Source organism: Lates calcarifer, linkage group LG3 (genome assembly GCF_001640805.2).
Source record: "Lates calcarifer isolate ASB-BC8 linkage group LG3, TLL_Latcal_v3, whole genome shotgun sequence".
NCBI lineage: Eukaryota > Metazoa > Chordata > Actinopteri > Centropomidae > Lates > Lates calcarifer.
This window is the reverse complement of record NC_066835.1, coordinates 2,200,802-2,219,753: the sequence shown is the minus strand read 5'-3', so window position 1 is coordinate 2,219,753 and position 18,952 is coordinate 2,200,802. Positions and strand designations below refer to the sequence as shown.

The following is an 18,952-nucleotide window of genomic DNA, read 5'->3' as shown; positions in this document are numbered from 1 at the left end:
CTTAGAGAAATCATCAGAGATCGGCCTATATCTGATTATAACAGTAGGAATCTGGTGCTTTAGTCAATTCCTTCAAACAGTCATGGTGAAATAATCATTGCAGTCAACCTTAAAAGGAAATGTGCAGTATTTAAAAGATGGGACAGAGGTAGAAGCTTCTAAAAGTTGCTCTCACTGTGATAAATTATAGTGTGCATTGAGGCTGGGAATAACATTGCATTTGTTTCCTTTGTTATACTTTTGTATTTGGTTTATTTTTAGTCACACAGCCCCCGTTATAGACCAATAAAGTTTTGAAAACAAAACATACATAGACTCTCAAGTAGTTTATTTATTGACCACAGTTTGGGTAGATAGGCTGGGGGTGTCAGCAGCAGGGGAAATCAGTCTGCACCTAAAGGATAATTCTCCTTTATTATTATAATCTCTGTCATCTATCATTTGAACTAAACCCCTTTATTTGGAGATTTTGGTGCACCTAAAATGCCCTTAGGGCAGTGGTGCAGTGGTTAGCACTGTAGCCTCACAGCAAGAGGGTTCTGGGTTGAAGCCCTGGATCACCTGGGGATTTTCTGTGTGGAGTTTGCATGTTCTCCCTGTGCCTGTGTGGGTTTTCTCCATGTTCTCCTGCTTCCTCCCACTGTCCAAAGACATGCAGGTTAGTTGGTGACTAAATTATCTGTAGGTGTGAATGTGAGTGTGAATGGTTTGTCTATATGTCAGCCCTGTGATGGACTGGTGATCTGTACAGGGTGTACCCTGCCTCTCACCCAGTGTCAGCTGGGATAGGCTCCAGCACCCCTGTGACCCTTAACGGATAATCGGTATATATAATGGATGGATGGAAATACCCATAATAATCTCTTAATGACTGTGCATGTATAGGCCAACTATGGTACTAAGTATGGTTGGTGAAGGTTGGAAGCCAACCTGTCAACTGAGAGAGTTTGCAATCTGCCAAGTTCAGCTAACCATGGGTTTGTTGAAACCTGTCTGAATTCCTTATCCCACCTGACTGCTTTTTAGTGTTGCTGCCACATTCACAGGTCCCAGCAAGTTTTAATAAACTTGAATCATTAACTTATTCACTAACAAAGACGTATGCAAGTTAGTTAAGAAGAATGACAAGTAAAGTTGAGGGGTTGATGATGGTTGGGATGGGGGTGGGATGAAATGGGGGTTGAGCATGAAGGGACAGATGAAAGGTCAAATGGGGATTAATGATGAGCCAGGTGGGACAGATGGTGTCCCTCCAAAAAACCCAGGGGCTGAGACTCAGGCTGGGGGCAAACTTTAATGAGGCTTCACACAGATTTATCATTCTTCAGTAGGTCCTCTAATGAGAGAGAGTGAGGACCAGAGACAGAAAGGGGGTTTTGCAGGGAGACAGAGAAAAGGGTTAGACACACCTTTATTGGTAGGCACAGAAAATAAGGTTCGAGACTCTAAACTATAATAATCTCATTATAAACTAAACACACAATAAAAAAGTATCTAAAAAAGTATCTGAATATCAATTTCAGACCGGTTTGTTGTTTCTTGGTTTTGTTAGCTAGTCTGTCCAACTAACCTTGTTACCAATAAAGCCTTGTACTTTGGGATTGTTTCCAAAAGTTAATTTGGATTATGTTCTGAGACCTGCATTAGCAAGAAATCTCTTATAAGAGGATGGTGAGGTGTACTTTGAAGCCTCTCATTCAAATAGTTCACTGTAGTGAAGAAAATGAGAAGGAGAGGTTCAAGAGATCAAATAAACTTTTCATGCTTGGTGGGTAACACTCCCATACCAACAACCAGCTCTCACCCAAACTTGTCTTTCTAAATTCATTCATCAAACCTACGGAGCAGCTTTCAGTGAGCAGACTTGACTTTAGTTATCTTATGTGGGCCAACATGGTCCTGTGTAATTTACCAGTGAAGCCTGAGTAAGTACCTCCATGTAGGCAGTTGGAAGTGGAACACATCAGACGTAGTGATCCAACCAATGTCAAAGTGGCCTGGCTCTGGCCCTCATGTGAATGAGAAATCACTGGAGCAAAGCAGATCCCTCAGGACACTCTAATACCACGCTTTGCTGGCTCTGCCCCCATAAAGCCTGTGCCCATGGAAATCATGTTAGTACCAGGCTGGCGACAGCCCTTTTACAAATGTCAGGCCTCTGAGCAGCTAATCATTGCTAATCTGGAGTTTGGGGTTTTAAATCTAAGTACAAACTGTTTTCTCTCAGAATGTTTCCCCCGGTGCCTCTACAATAGAATTTAGACTCTTCTCTGAAACCCAGGATAATAAAACTTCAACTACTACTACTACTACTATTACTACTACTACTACTACTATACAGCTGCCCAGTGCTGGGCTGTAATCTATTGTTTTGCCCTCTGGGTGGAAGTGCTGGTCGGTCAGACCACATATTTGGTCTAGACTATCTCATCAACTGCTTGATGGATTTCTATGAAATTCGGTACAGACAGACCACATGAAAATTACAACTATAAAGAGTCAACAAAATTGTGCAATGGACAACATAAGCTGAGCCATATTTTTTTATTTTGTCAAAATGGACATATTTTAAAGGTCAAATATTAGCTTTGCTGCAGCATTACCTAAGAGAAAACTGTTCAGAGTGTTGTGCGCTGCACAGTGGAGGAAATGCTGCAGCAGCACAATCACCATCTGTGAACAAGTTATTAGTGACAGATGAGGAGAGGTATTATTATCAGAGAGTAATGTGGAAGCAAAATAATGACCAATACCTTTATGTCATCACAACTTCAGGAGAGTAATGAGAGATTAATAATGCATTATTTACCCTATTATCCCCCTATTGCCCTGCTTTCTTTATTCTGGCATCACCTTCAAGCCAAGGTAATGATTGCATACAAAAATAACTACAAAGCAGATTGTTGTGTTGTGACAGCATTGTGTTGGGTTTTTTTTCTATGTGTGTTAATGTATTTCCATCCCAGGGAACTAACAATATCAAAGGTCAATAGTAAAATATAACTATTAATAGTAAGAACTGTATGTTTGTTCTTCAAAGCCAGGGTTTTATTTAATATCAGTAACAAGTAACTAGATGTTTGTTTCTCTGTCTGCCACTGAAATAGCTTTTCTTATATGGCACCATTCTATGTGGGTACTTACTCTTACTCTAACACCAATAAAACATCTGCTCCATGTATGAGTGGTGTGTGTGTGTGTTTCCACTTTTGTTGGTTGGATTTCACACTAAAGTGGGGACAGAAGCCATGTCTTATAATTTTTACTAATGTTACTAATAATTTTTACAAAGAATCTTTCTACTAATACCTAAAACTGAACTTCAATACATGTATTTAGTCACTTTCCATCATTCCATTGATACACTGATGCTCCTCTATATTCTTTTTGGATAACCTCACATTACATAGCAGAATTGTGCACTGCAGAGTCTCTAGTACTAAGAATGTACAATCCATCCTATGAGTTTCTACCAGAAAATGATGGTAAAGCAGCACCATCTGCAGGCTTTGATTAGCTGTGAAGAACTAAGAATTGTTATTGATGATTAAACTGGAGCTGTTGAAAAGACTGCAGGTTTTAAATAATGACTGTATGAGAGCACAGGACTAAACTTCTGCAGGTTTTTGAAGACCAAAGGTGGAAAATCCTCCCACACAGTTGATGGAGAACCAGTTTAATTGACTGACTTGCTTAAATAAACATACCATGCTAAACTAAAATGGTGAACAACAGACCTGCTAAACATCAGTATCATTGTGAGCATGTTAGCTGATGTGAGTATTTAGCTCAAAGCACCACTGTGCCTAGATGCAGCCTCACAGAGGCATGGCTGTGTGTTGTGGTTGTGTTAACTGAAATACAGACAGACAGATGAGGCCAGTATGACACAAGTAATTTGGCTGAGAACTTACCACATCGTCAATAGTGTTTAAGGTCAGATGACCCATTGTACAGAGTCTACTGCACTTACATAATCTGCATGCTACAAGAATAAAAGCTGAATGATACAACACAGTATCACAAATAAGGTGGTAAGTAAGTTAGTAAGAAGTAGTACAACCATAATGCGTGCAAATGTTTTTTTTAAATTAGGAGCTCTGCCATAAATTCTCATTTAATTCTAAATCTTAAATCAAAAAAAAAAAAAAAAAAAAAAAAAAAAAAAAGAATATGAGCCTGTTAACGCCAAATACTCTTGGATACAAGAGCTCCACCTGGTGGATGCCCCTTTCAGGCCCCTTGGAAAAACATTTCACTCACTGCCACGCCTGTGTTAAACAGTTGCATGCTGAGTGAAAGGCACTTCATTTAGGCATCCACTACATGTTTCCACATAGAGACTGAGCCTATCACACAGTGCAGTAAAAAGTCATATTAATGGATGTAATGGTGGGAGTTAACTGTAATCCCTTGATGTAACAATTCATCACCCTCTTAAAATAATTCCCTAAATCATTTTTTTCAGATTTTTCAGGAAACAAAAAAAACTGAACCACTTGTTTAATATATGATATTTACTAACAATTTTAATCAAAACAGTTATAACACCAGATGCCTATTGACATACAAACCAGAAGGTCAGTCAAACATGGAACATGAGAGAATTAAATAACTTAAGCAAATTAGAACTAAAAAAGTCACATTCTTGACATAGGCAATTATACTAAAGGGGTAGAATGGCACGATCTGTTTAACTGAGGATGTAGGCAATTTTACCAGAGGTGGCCAGCATCATGAGGAGATGATTTAGGAAAAAAAAAAATTTTTTTTTTTGTAAAAAAATGGCTTAGGCAATTATTTTAAGAGGGTGACGAATTGTAAGAAATAGTACGCTAGGAGGGTGTGCATGTGTTTTCCACCTTGAAAATGTTATAATATGCCTTTGACCAAGTAATATAACGATATGAATTTAAAGATGAAAAGGTGGTTGGTAAACTCTTCCATTTAAAAAGTTGCTTTTCAATACATCAGCTCCTCTATGTTAATAATCAATACAGATTACCAAACATTAGGATAATAGTATAAAAACCTGTCAAACTAAAAGCTTGTCTCTTGAAGTGGCATGGAATATCACCACAGGTGAGTAAGTAAATATTGTACCTTTCTATAACAAAACACCTTTTCAAAAACCTGTTTAGTGAAGCCGAACACCTCTCATATAACCATGGCATCAGGCCTTGTAATGATCGTATTGCTACACACTGTTGGCACATGCTGAAACAGAATCTTTGCCTGTTGAGAACCAAAGCAGGAAAGCACATGTTTCAGCCTGTTGTTGACTAAATGTAGAATTGGTTTTTGATGTGCAGACATTATCAAAGCATGTCTTCAAACAGAATCTATACTTTACATCTGATGACTGAGATTGTTTTCAGGGGTGAATGCAAAGGTTTAGAATGAACAGCGGAAATCAGGCCTGTGCCCAGATTCCTCTGGTATCTGAATGATGAGGCAGACAGATATGATTTAATGCTGGTGAACACACTGCACAGGTTGGGACTGGCTGATAGTTTCATGAACACAGACATGAACATACATGGTAACCTAATGAAGGGATATTATTAAAGGAAAGGTTGATATTTTTGGAAAGTATGCTTATTTGCTCTCTCACCAGGAGTTACATAAGCACTTTTGTGTCTTATGAAATTGGAGCCAAGAGACAATTAGCTTTGTTTAGCATACATAAACAACCAACACAAAATGTAGAATTCTACTCCTTCATTTTAAGCTCTATGCCAAAAATAAAAAATAAAAAAAAGATTCTGTGGAATAAGCAAGTCACATACTACTGTTGAGTGTGACTGGCTGAGATACCTCTCACTACCTAATAAAATTCTCTTCAGTGTAAGAGTAATCTTCTAAATCAGGACACAGTGATTTACAGCCTTTTTGGCTTAATTTAATTCTTTAAAATGAATCAACGTTCACTTGTGAACAGTTTGACCAAAGAACAATTTGTAAATATTATTTCTTTTACTAATGTTAGGGGCCAGGACAGGACACCCTACAAGAGACAGCTAATTCTATAGATATCATAAGCTAACATTAGCTTCCTATGATATGACCTGTTTAGAACATCTAAAACTGTCATTTTTGGAAGTTATGTTATTCATGCTAGTTTATACTGGTTATGTAATGATTGCTCTTGACTGGACAGTGCTACAGACATTTTCTAGTCTTTAGTTTCTACTCATTTTTCATCTTTTAGATTTCTTTTATTTTCATAACTGTAATCTTCAGCCTCAACCAACACTGACTCAAGTGACATCACTATTTCAGACAGCTCCATCGGAAGACACAGAAGGTTTTTTTTCCCACATATGAAGTAGTACACATATAAAAATTCTGAGTCCCCCTTCAATGTCTCAGGCAGGCATAGAAACTCAGCCTCAATCCCTGCCTGTAGTGCCTCTAACTTGAGCACAGCTAGCAGTGTTTGCTGTGGGAAAGCCAGTGAGGGATCTCCTTGCTATCAAGGACATCCTGGTGGTCCATACTATGTTAAAAAAAGATGCTAAATTGAGAAATGAAGCCAACAATTAAGAGCATCTGAAATATTGTCCAGACAGTACTTAGGCACAGGCTCTAACACCCAGCCGCGGTCGCAGTCCAGCTCAGTAACCTTACATGTTTATGGTACATTCTGTCAGTAAAGATGAATTCTTTACACAACTTCATCTGTGAACCTGAACTAACATGTCTGCTGTATGATGTCTTCCTCAAGGTCTGAGGATGTAACGTCAAGCAGTTACTGTCGGTTCAGTGTTTAGCAAATACATAGATTACAGGTTACAGTGGTGATTTACTGTATGACCCTTAGTCAAGTCACAGCATAGTTGAAAACCAAAAATAAAGAGCATGTAGTCATCTTCCTGCTGCTACTGAGGACCAGCCTGCTTTCTTTATAGTACACAGTGAAAATGAGATTAATATTTACCTCCTGTGATGAAGTGCAGGGCATACTGGTAAACTGCATCCAGCTGTTAAGGTGGGATGAGCAGCATGAGAGCACAGGACATCTCCATAGTCAAACACAGACGTGATGGGTGCTGGTTAAATTGACAGTGGCTTCCCTGTCATCAACAGAAAAACATGCTTTATTCCCATAAAATAAAATGACATAGTGTTTATTGATCCATTCAGCTGATCATCCGAGATTCACATTCTCAGAATCCCCAGAGATCTGAATTTGAATTACTCCAACAAGATGGAGCTGTCTTGGAATAGTCTAGTACATCCTGGCAGTTTTTGAACAACACTAAGTAGCGCCTGAGAGCCACATAAATAAATAAATAGAACTTGGTCCAGATACAGTACAAACCGCTGCCAGAGTGTACAGTATGTGGTCCACTGGAACAGGCATCCTGATGAGAAAAGACAAAGCATGTGTGGAAGATGAACACCAGCCAAAGGGACTTTACATATAGTCAAGTGCAAGGTTGTGCCTATTAACTGCTTATAACTGATCTATAAAGCATCAATATATTCTTTATAAAGCATTAATAAATCAATTAGTTAAACTTTACTACAAATATACTCATCATCATTTATATAAAGGTCCCTTATTGGAAAGTTGAGTGACTGTTTTTCCTTTCAGTGATATTAATCATCCCACACAGCTGTGCAGAGATAATACACATCAGTCTCTGAGACATCAAAATGTTGTCATCTAACTGAATGTATGCTTTGACAGCTAACATGTAATTACAGTCATTATTTTTGACTGCATGCACCAAGTCTTACCAAGCAGAAAGATTGCTCCTCATCCAAGGATGAAAAGCTCATTTGTTCCTGCTTTGAAATTAGAAATTAAACCAATCAATCGTGCCACTGCTAATCTGAAACTAGCCAACTCAGACAATCAGAATACCTCATAGATTTCTGTGTAATTGCATTATTCAACTGTGCACAACCCAGGTGGCTGTGGGAGAAGGTAATGATCTAGTTACCACCACTGCACTGCATTGTGATTAACAGTGATGATGTGTTTGATATTCCTATATGAAGAAGGTCTCAGAAGCTCTTTCCCACTACACCTCCCACACTTCCCCACCCCTCCCCCCTCACTGCACATCGTTTTATATCAAGACAAAAGTCAAGAAAAAAAATGTCAGCACACCCAAAACCAGCCAGGGTGGTGAAGATATATCAAGCACACTTACAGAGGTCTGTCCCTGCACAGCCACCGGCTAAGTATGAGCAACACTTACAATAAAACCCTGGTTCACTAGTGAAGCAGTGACAAATATGTGATAAAGACAAGCAGCACTGTGTCAAACGTACTGAGTTTATTATAATCGTCAATGGCTGCACATTACAAAGTTATCAAAGGGAGGAATGGGGGGGGGGCAGTCTGTAAAACAACATTACTACTTACAAATAAAAAGAAACAGTGACATCAGTGATAAAAAAGTATGGTAAATTTTAGAAGACGCTCCTTAGAAGTTACATCTTTTCATTCATTCAACCTACAGCAAGCCCTGTCTCTTCAGATCCTCGTAGGTCTTCTTGTTGACAACATTTCCACTCGAGTCCTCATACTCTTCCTGAAAAACACACAAGTCATGGTATAAGAATGTACATTGCCACTGGGAGGAATTATTTCTCCATCAGTTGTGCTGATTCCATCAGTGTGGACTCACCTCTGTGTCTGGCTGCCACCGCTCTGATGCCTTCTGGGACTTCAGTTTTCCCCACACTGGCACAAGAAACAAACACAAACTGCTTATTAAAACAAACTTCCAACATTCCTCAAAATCTAGATGTTGGTGATTTGTCAGACTTACAGGAGACGGCGTCCTCGATTTGAGTGACGTTGGCGAAGTGAGCGGTGTTGGGGATTCCAAGACAGCGCATACCATGAGCATGCCTCCATTCCTGGAAACAAAGCACACAACACACTTCAGTTTCAGTCTTTAACATTTGATGTCACGGGCACTGAACTATGCCTCCCATTTCCTTTTGCTGTTAACAGTGCAAAATCTGTTAGAAGACCTGAGGTTGTTTCCTGAATCAAATAACATTCTTTAACAGCGAGTCCTTGATAAAACAACAACATACTGCAAAGTGTCTCTGGAAGGCTTTGGGTCCTCTGTAGGTGTAGTTTCCACAGATCTCACAGTTGTAGTTGATGTTCAGCCCGTGGAGTTTATAGAGCCAGTATGGAATTGGCTGGAAGGAATAAAAAGCAGTCAGTGAACACACAGCCAATGTTGAGACATGTAGGTAAAAAATGAGCAGCACATACTGTATCAGCAGAGCAGTGGAACATTAAGGTTCTGCAGGACCAAACTTCTAAATAAAGTTTAGACCAATTCAACACAGAGAGATAAAGCAAGGTTTTAAAGACATCTGAAACTGTGCCAAAGTACTAAATTATTAAACTTTCAGATAGTCAGTGAACTCAACAGATTTAAACAAGAACGAGAGGAATGCTGAGAACTGACTGAGCAGAGGCTGTGATATCCTGACCTTAGGTACCTTAACTACCAAAAACACTGGATCCTACACTCCTAATAATTAAACTACCTGCATCTATTTGTTAGAGCCTCATTGCATGATGAGTGTATATGCATTTCAACCTCCTCACCTTAGCCTGTATTGCTGCCCCAAAGCCCAAGCAGAGATGAGCCTAATGACAGCTTACTCTGTCTTGACAAAGCCTCAGCTGACTCATAAAAGACCTGTCAGCTGTTGTCTCAGACCTTTTATGTATGAAACCTGTGTGAAGTGCCCCTTTAAAAAATCACATCTTCATGGACTGGTCATAAGAAAACAAGGTAAGATTTAACTGTTAACACAGTTTGGTTGTTATCTTCATCACCATCTGAGCACTACCTATCACATCTACCACAAAATGAGCAGTTCTTTAATGGATGACACTTTCTCAACAGTTTGTGTCATTTTCTTTTCAATAAGTCAGCACTGACTTTTCTACAGAGCTCACTTGGCTAATACATTTTTCTTAGTCCTTCAAAGTTTATTAATATTAACATTTCTAGTTCAATTGTTTCAAATCCACCAGGAAACACAAATTGAGCCAGAAAGCTCCACTAACTATAAGAGACACAAGAATGTAGGTTAAATTCCTACAGTCCCCTGGCACCAGTCCAATGGCTTCATGCATCTTCAATGTCATTTCTGAATACAGGAGGACTGATAAGAATTAAGATAAGATAATCCTTTATTAGTCCCACAATGGGGAAATTTACACATTTGCACACAGACGTAGCCTCACCTTGCCGTCCCAGCCCAGCGGTAGATTCTTGGGGTTGTAGATGATTTCGTTGTCTTCGTCTTCGCTCTCGCTCTCACTGAGCTGTTCTTCCTCCTCTTCCTCGCGCTCCTCTCCGGTCCTGGCCTGCTTCCTCTGTACGTTCTCATGAGTCAGCTGCCTCTGCTCCTGTAATCACAGACAATATCTGTCATCAAAACTGACTGAGTCCATGCTGACCACAACCAGCTGGGTAACACTTTCCTCAAAATGTTGGCTGGAACCCTTGAACTCAACGGCACGGTTAACCTGAGGATATATTCACTCACCCCGAGGATCTCCACATATTCATATACTTGAGCCTCCAGGAAGGCAATTTCCTTGTTACGCTCTGTGTCTCTGCGGGAGTGATGGATGGAAATTGTTATGAATTAAGAACGAACACCCATCATAAGTCAGTGTCAGCACTACATTGAGTTTTTACACCCACTTACTTTTTAGGGCCTTTGGCTTTGGGATTCTTGGCAAACAGTGAAGGGTCCAGTGATTCCAGGGATTTGCCTTTAGTGCTGAAGAGTCTCTGAGCTCTCTCCTCCAGAGTCCTGTGTAACACATACACACAGACACACACATCAGACAAGTTTCACTGTCCTAAGTGAATGACATGTCCTCTGTACGGCCTAAACTTGTTTCCAGTGACAGTGATGTGCACTGGTAGCGGTGTTATGAATATTTATTGACAGGTACTATGGTTCAAAAATGAAGTCCAGTCTCAAAGAATGCTGTACAAATGCTAAAGCTATTGAGAGGTCCATTGTCCAGTGAGTGATGCTCAGTACTGTTAACTCCACACAATAGCTGCTGGGCTAACAGAACATGAGCAGGGGCTTTTAGGGCACAGAAACTACAGCCTAGGAACTAAAAGAGTATTTCCGGTCCAAAATCAATATAAACTGGGTAATTCAACTAAACTGCATTATGTTTAAGTGCATATTTTAAGTGCATAATCAAGAGAAAATTAATTGCCAGTAATTTTGATAATCAATCAGTATCCATATATCATGCTGGTTTCAGCTGCTCACATATGAGAATTGGCTGTTTCTAGTTTACCTCACAGTGCACATTGTGAGCCTTCTTTCATAACCTATCTCATTTTGGAGTAGAGGTCAGAAATAGGGGGCATTTGCAAAGTTTACTTTCCATGGAATAATTTACGTCATCACTGCTTTCATGTTATTTCTTCTTACCCTCCGCACTTTCAGTCCCAAAGCCATGAGAGCAGACTTCAATCTGTCCAGACCCAAGGAGGCCAACTCCTGTGTGAAAGAATGAGAGAAAACACGTGAGCAGAGGCATGAATGAGCAATCCTGGGAATAATATTTCATCATAGTTTCATTTCATTTCACTTTTTTACCTCCCAAGAAGAGAAGGCAGAAAGATCCAGATGAGCTCCGGCATGTGTCAAAGCACTACTTGTCTCTTTCTAAAGTCAAAAGAAGCAGATTATGATTTTTAAAAAATAACAATCAGGTCAGATGGGGTGAATAACTACAACCTGACCCATTATCACATTATGAAGACCCTGTCAGGAGAACTTACAGGCCAGCCTGGAAAGGTCCCGTTCTCCCACTTTTTCTCAAAGTCTGTCAGCACTTTGCCGTAGAGCTCGTTCTGGTCCAGCAGAGGTTTGACCCTGTCTGTGTAGTCCTGCAGGTACTCCAGCAGCATCTCCAAATACCTGCGCAGACAGACACCACATCACATGTTAGTCTTACAGAACTGTTATCCTAAACTACACATTGACACACATCATCCATTTACTACTGAGCAGGTCAGTTACACTCCACAGCTATGATCAGTTAATTTTACTGTCTCAACAGCTGGGTATACTTTCCTACTTCCAGGTGTCAGCATTCAGCTGTGATGAGAATAAGCATGATGGACCTACTTTTTGTATTCAGCATTTTTCCTGTCCTTGGGGATGTCAAACAGCTGGTCGAATGAAGACAGGTAAGTGATATACTCAAGTTTCTGCGGAAAGAGAAAGCATAGATATTTGTTGAAAAAAAAAAAAAAAAACAAAGGTTCCGTTTGGAGGTGAAAAATGAATGAAGCAGACTTAAAGGATCATAACCTCAGCTCCCTTCAAGTTGATGTACTTCAGGTAGCAGTCGTGGAGATCAAGGTAACGACCATATCCTTCCTCATCAGTGAATTCCACCATGTCTGTGGAAGATACAGAGGTTTCACTCCATCATCCTTTACAGCTTTGGAACCTGTCTCACAGACCCATAACACCAGTCATTGAAGTTTACTTTTAATGTGGGAACACACTGATGGTGCTCAGCTAATCTGCTACACAGTAAACTAATATTAGAAAGCCAACGTATTTGAAGCCTCCTCAGCCTCGTCAAATATAGAGTCAGTGCTCCTACAGGACACTGACATGGACCAAATACTGCTCACATGTGACAGTCACAAATAATACTGAGAATGAACAGGTAGGACAGGTGGAAGGAAGACTAGGTCTGAGTATAGACATTAAAATTTTATCATACTTCATTTGCCACTTATATAGAAAGTTTCAATCTCATTAAATGATTCTATATCAATAATTTCACTATGTGACAGGGTTTACATAACAAACAAATTAGCTATTTGTGATACACAAATTTATTGCAAGTAATTAATTACTCTGAATTCCTTCAAAGCTTCCCTGGCTGTTGTGGCTTTAGTGCAGTCTTATTCAATCACTGCAGCTTTGGACTGACTTTGTGAATATCCATCCATTATCTATATCACTTATCCGTTAAGGGTCATGGGGAGCAGGGAGGCTCCCAGCTGACACTGGGTGAGAGGTGGGGTACACCCTGTACAGATCGCCAGTCCATCACAGGACCAACACATAGAGACAAACAATCATTCACACTCACATTCACACCTACGGGCAATTTAGAGTCACCAATTAACCTGCATGTCTCTACACTGTTACAGTCCTCTCTGATTTCATGTGAACTTTTACTGCTGGATTAGCAGTAAAAGCAGTAAAATCTTGGTTTTAACAGAGCCAGCTGATAAACACCTTGGTCATGACTAGTTGTCTGAAGTACTAATGTCAGATTTGTTCTGCCAGGGCATGACACAGATAGAATAACTGGGACCTACTAAAATGAAGTTTACAGTGGATTTAGGCTTACTCTGAGCCTCCTCGCTGGGATTGTCTCTGGCCTTCATCAGCTCTTCAAACTCTGCAGACATGGGAATGGAAATCTACAAGAAATACAAACAGCAATAACATTTATATTCATTTTTTAAAAGTTTACATAGCATAATTTGATAATTTGCAGAAATGAATTACCTCATTAGGATGCTTCCTGTGAAACTCCTTTATTTGTTTGAGTCTGTTATAGAACTCTGCAAACTCATTTGGTCCTGAGATGGCAGCAAGTTCATCCTTCCTCATTCTGTCAGTGAGAAAAACAATTCCTTGTTTAATGTTTCAGGTTAATTGGCTATGCATAATATAATAATCCACAATAAACATTAACACTAAATAGTTAAGCTATTCTAACTACAGTTCCTGTGTCAGAGTTGAAAAAGGAACATAAAAAGTAAATAAAGAAGATGAAATGTAAAATATTACTCTAAAAAACATGTTTGTGAAAAAGTTAAGACAACAGTTATTATGTTTAACAATTCATAGATACAAAGTACCATGATCCTTCAATAACATCTGTGATTTGGATCTGATTTGGATGTGAATACATGTTAGATCAGGTATAACCACTTGAACTGAAGCAGGATAATCATGCATAAATGCTTACCCATCCTTGTCTTCATATGAGTCTCTGAGATTTGCACTCACTTCCATATACCTCTGTCAAAAGATGAAAACACTGTCACACTCTCTTAGTTTTCAGGTTTCACAAATAACTTTCTGAAATCAGACCTGCATTCATCACGTTAATGAAGAATATATCCCAAACTTTTCTGACCACTGTTTCTTCACCCTCCAACATCTAACCTGTGTTAACTTCAGAGCACCTCTGCAGTGTTAGGGGTTCTCTACAAACTGCAGTCCACAAAGCGCTAAGTTCTTATTTGAAATGTTAACGTTTGGTTGCGTTTTTTGAGGTCACTTAGTAGATTTTTCCAATAGGTATAACACTCTAAATAAAGTGAATGCAAGCAAGTTAAGTAAGTAAAGTTAAGTTCCATAATAAAAGTACATTTAACTGATATATCATAGTGGAATTTCTTTATGACATCCCTACTAGTTACGCCTTTTCTCTCTAGAAAAGTAGTTTCACAAATGATATGAATACATTCACATAATAAGTGTATCCAAAGGAAAATGTTGCCTCTGTAACGTATAGCCAGTGCTAGCATTAGCAACCCAGTGTTTATAACAAATCAAAACTCTTGCTTACATCCAACATTGCTCTTGTTCGATGGTCAGAGTTAATCTGTTCCCGCAGCTACAAGAAAGAAACACAAGATGCATTTCAAAACATTGGTTAAGTCGCGGGTGTTTGTCATGTTACAGTGTTTGGTTAGCAACAGTGCTAAAGCTACCGTAGAGCGGTCGCCTTACCGTGGACTTCTTGTGTAACATTTCTTTCGTTTTAGCATCCATTAGTCTCTCCTTCTCTTCGTGATAGCGACGCTGTTGCTCCAATATAGTCTCCATTGTTTCAAAAAATGTGGCGGACGTTGACTTAAGCCAAGATAGGGACCCTAACTAGCCAGTAAGTAATGAAAGAAAGTGGTCCCCGCCGTTTGGGCTACGTTTAATTTCAATGGCGCATGTTGAGAAGCTAACGTCCGTCACTGTATTCGACGTAAAGAAACAGAGACCGTCATGTATTAGTTCCGCAATGGGGACTTGGTCGATGCAGACAAGGCAACAGTGTTCTTAAAATGTCAGATAAATCGTTCACGTCAGAAATGTGCTACAGACAATCAAAAGGACACAGTTTGTAATGGTTTCATTCATGTTTAATTTAAATCATTATTAGATATTGTCATTTATACTATTTAGGGATCCTCTGATGTGTGTATGGTTCATTTTAAGTATGTTACCACGCCCAGTGTTTTAGATTAACTGAATAATGGGGCCAACATCTGGCCCTTTGCTCCTGAGAGTAGCAGGTCACCAAAACACAGACATCATTAACAACTCCAGTGCTGTTAGGGATCCGTGTATTTGAGTGCCAAGACTAAATCATTAAAATGTAAGACATGGCCTCTGAAATCTTAATGCACACTTTTCAAACAAGATGAATTAGCAGCCCACATGATACTCCTCTCTTCTCCACTTCCTTTGTAGTCTACACTATCATCAAAGCCTGCCATAATGCTTCAGACACCACACAGTTTGCGCGCACTCGCGTTGGAGCGTGCACGGAGGCGGTCAAGTTTCAGCAAAACGGAAAAGACCGGAAATGTGAATTCTCTGCTTAAAAATAAAATACTTATTAGATTTTTGATTTTAGCAAATTGTCACTACCAGGGTGAATGATAATGTGGTGTTTTGGTTGGGAAAAATAAATTCGTTTGCGTATTCACTGGTACAGATTTCCACTTGAAAGTGAGTTATTTTTAATTTTGTGAGCATCCAATTTGTGAGGGTGTCACTGCTGAGTCCAAATTTTGTGCTTCAGCGATTTTCGCCACAAAAGCAAAGACAGCAAAAAGCAACAAACAATGGGGAAGAGCAGCGTAAACTATTTTGACACCTATCCGTTGAAGATGTCAAAATAGTAGTTTGTCATTCAACAGACTTTGCTTCATTTAGTTTCAACGCAGCCAATATATTAGCCATAATTTTAAGTTTGCAGATTCAAGATTCAAGATCAGATTTATTTATCCCGAGTGAAATTGCTGTTCAACAGTTGCATACAAGGTGGAAAAGTAATACAGTGTGACAGAGAGTAGAAATAAGCTATCATAAAATAAGTAAAATAAAGGCTAACATAAAATAAAATAAATAGCAGCATAAGTTACATATGGAAAAATATAAGTACTAACTAAATAAATATGATGATATTATGCTATTTGGTGTGCTGGCTCCACATACAAAAAACAGTGTATCCCTCACGACAGGATAAGATGAATGATCATGTTACAACAAAACCAAAATGCAACACAATAAGAATAATAAGTATACAAACTCTAATTTGTACTCAAAAGCTATATACATTATATATATTACAGTAAGCAGACATAGGTAATAGATGAATAGACATTAAAACCACAACGTATGATGTTTGTATTGCGCAAATAGACAGTATGTATAGAAGTAATAAGGCTGTCCATGTAAATGTGAGAAACTTCTATAAAAAACAATGCTCTGTAGCTCTCTTCTTATTATGCAGTCTGACTTTGCAATGCGTCACTCGTTTGCGGCCAAACGTGCTCATTCGGGCTTTTATTTTACCAGATAAAAGCGGAAGCGATGCTTATAATAACGTCTACCCTGACAGTCGCGGTTTGGCACATTCTCCAGCAGTCAGTCAAAGCAACGAACGGAAAGCAGCGGACAGCCAGTGTAACGGATTACGGAATATATAGTGGACATTGTAACACATTTCTCCTGCCGCTGTGCGTCCAGTCTGCTTGGAAAGGTGAGTCAGCCGTGTTCTTCTCTAAAATTCAAGTCTACCAACAGAATAAAGGTTTATTACGTTATCTTCTGGAGGGAGGGGGCGGTGGTGGTGGTTGGGGAAGAGAGGGGGGCATCCATTCTGTCTTTTGTGCTGGAGCAGATTTCGCAGTGGTCAGTAAGAGCTCCGATAGTGGATAGGTTAGGTATCAGATAAGTGTGCTGTCCAGCTTTATCTTGTTCTACCTATAAGGATGTCTAATACCGAGGCTGTCTCGCTGTTAACTCTTCATAGATAGCCAGTAAGACCGGGGCGATAAGTGCTCGGGGGCTCCTCAACATTAGCCCGATGCCGTGCCTCCTCTGTTTGACACCGAAGAGAGAGAACGTCTCCCCGACCTCAGTCCAAAAATATCAAGATTCTTAAACCTACCCCCGTTTGAACATATATATGTACATGACAGCAATACCGTATAAGACCACTTAAAACCATTAACAGCCACCATTTAATTCGATGTACACCCATTGCACCAAACTGCACTTAAGTCCAATAAGATTTAAACTTCCGTCAGAGCTCGCCAGGTAGTCTCACTGCCTTTTCCATTGAAATACGAGCTTAGCGAACCAAATGTAAAAGTTCAATTTTGTTTTTTAAGAGCGGATTTGTTTACAAAATACTTAGAGAATTCAGAAAGTAGGTTTAAGTCAAATAAATAATACGTCATCTTTGCCGAAAAGCAAGGGAGCATCCAGCTAGCTGCCCAAAGTTTGAAGGGAATCTGACATGTTTGTGTGCTCATACAAGTGCACGGAATGTGTGAGGACTGTGGCTTCTCCCTGGGGTGTGAGTTTCTGGAAGGCCTGCTCAGTAACACACAATTTGGACTGCTTTACCGAGGTTGGTAGTTACGGTTGAGGTGTTATGACAGTTTCACAGCTAAAGGGAAAAACACATCTGCCCAATCTCTGGTGGCAAGAACCCACGGTGATTCCACTCCTGTCTGCTACTTTTACTTTCAGTGTGTTTGTCCTCACCTGACAACTGAAAACACATCATTTTCCTCATAATAATAACAGCTTACCCTGAGAGGATTCCATTCACCAGAGCATGTAGATGTCATAACCTCTGAAATGATGCCCCTGTGTGTTATCCTAACCCATATAATCCCCTAATTATCCCCCATATCAGCTCACTACCAAATGCAGTTAATTGCATCAGATAGAGTGTGTGCAGTGGCTGTTTGTCAAATGTCAAAAGCCGAGTCAGCTTGCCAAAGCTGCTGTCATGTTTATTGAACAATCTGTCCTTACTCCTGCCCGATCTAATATTCATTTCAGCTCAACAGCACACAGTGAAAATGCCCTCACACGTGTTCATTTGTATCATACATTTTTCATACCAGACCCGGGAATGTAAATAAAGGCTTTCACCTTGAGGATCTTACACACACACACACACACACAGAGAGAGAGAGAGAGAGAAAGAGGAAGAGAGAGAAAGGGGGAGGGAGAGAGAGAGTGTGATGGGGGAATTGATGACCTTGTAGGTGTCTTTTATTATTGAGACTCAAGGCTTATGACCAGCAGCTCAACTTGGCTGATTCTGAAGATGAGTGGTAAACGATCTGTGGTCTGCACTTAAGGCTTTAAATATACCTCTGTCAGGGCATTTAGGAGCACCCTCGCAGAGGAAGAATAACATCGGGGTGAGGCAACTAATGACTGTTTCCATCACTGATTCATCTACAGATTATTTTCTACATTTATGAGTAAGTTCCCAGGGATGTTTTTAAATGTTTTGTCCAAGTAGCTGCCAAAAACTCAAAGATACTCACTTCATTGTCTTTGTAAATTCTGAAAACCAGTTAAGTTTCAAATTTTCTCTGAATTACAGGTCAGCAAATCTTTTTTTTTTTCTTTCAGATCAAATGTAGACAGGAGTAGAGATAATCCTGGAAATGTTGTCTCGTCTGTACACTGTGTGTACAGCTGCCTTCCCCAAAGGACAAAAAGCATGAATGATTTCCATACAGTTTTAATGTGTGATTTTCCAAGAATTCTATATAAGGGATCCATAAAATGGTAAAGCTCTTGTCTTGCTATGTCATATCAATGGGCCCCTTGATTTATT

General features: G+C 39.6%; 3 protein-coding genes across 3 annotated transcripts in view; 2 read left to right on the top strand and 1 right to left on the bottom strand.

Annotated features, from left to right (window-relative positions):
- Window positions 1–18,952, top strand: part of rpl15 (ribosomal protein L15) — a 224,637-nt gene that overhangs the window by 119,442 nt on the left and 86,243 nt on the right. The gene's annotated exons all lie outside the window — the stretch shown is intronic.
- On the bottom strand, window positions 8,277–15,041 carry sf3a3 (splicing factor 3a, subunit 3). The gene is given in 18 exon segments (XM_018701264.2): window positions 8,277–8,549; window positions 8,646–8,701; window positions 8,790–8,880; window positions 9,064–9,174; window positions 10,241–10,405; window positions 10,546–10,615; window positions 10,711–10,818; window positions 11,464–11,474; window positions 11,476–11,532; window positions 11,632–11,700; window positions 11,817–11,955; window positions 12,166–12,248; window positions 12,352–12,443; window positions 13,415–13,487; window positions 13,576–13,681; window positions 14,042–14,094; window positions 14,648–14,695; window positions 14,812–15,041. Coding segments are annotated over 18 exon segments (1,506 nt in total). The 5' UTR covers window positions 14,908–15,041; the 3' UTR covers window positions 8,277–8,471.
- LOC108900280 (ubiquitin-conjugating enzyme E2 E2) overlaps window positions 16,678–18,952 on the top strand; it is a 55,683-nt gene continuing 53,408 nt past the window's right edge. The window contains exon 1 of the mRNA XM_018701263.2: window positions 16,678–16,843. The gene's annotated coding sequence lies outside the window, so the exon portion shown is untranslated. The remainder of the gene's footprint in view (window positions 16,844–18,952) is intronic.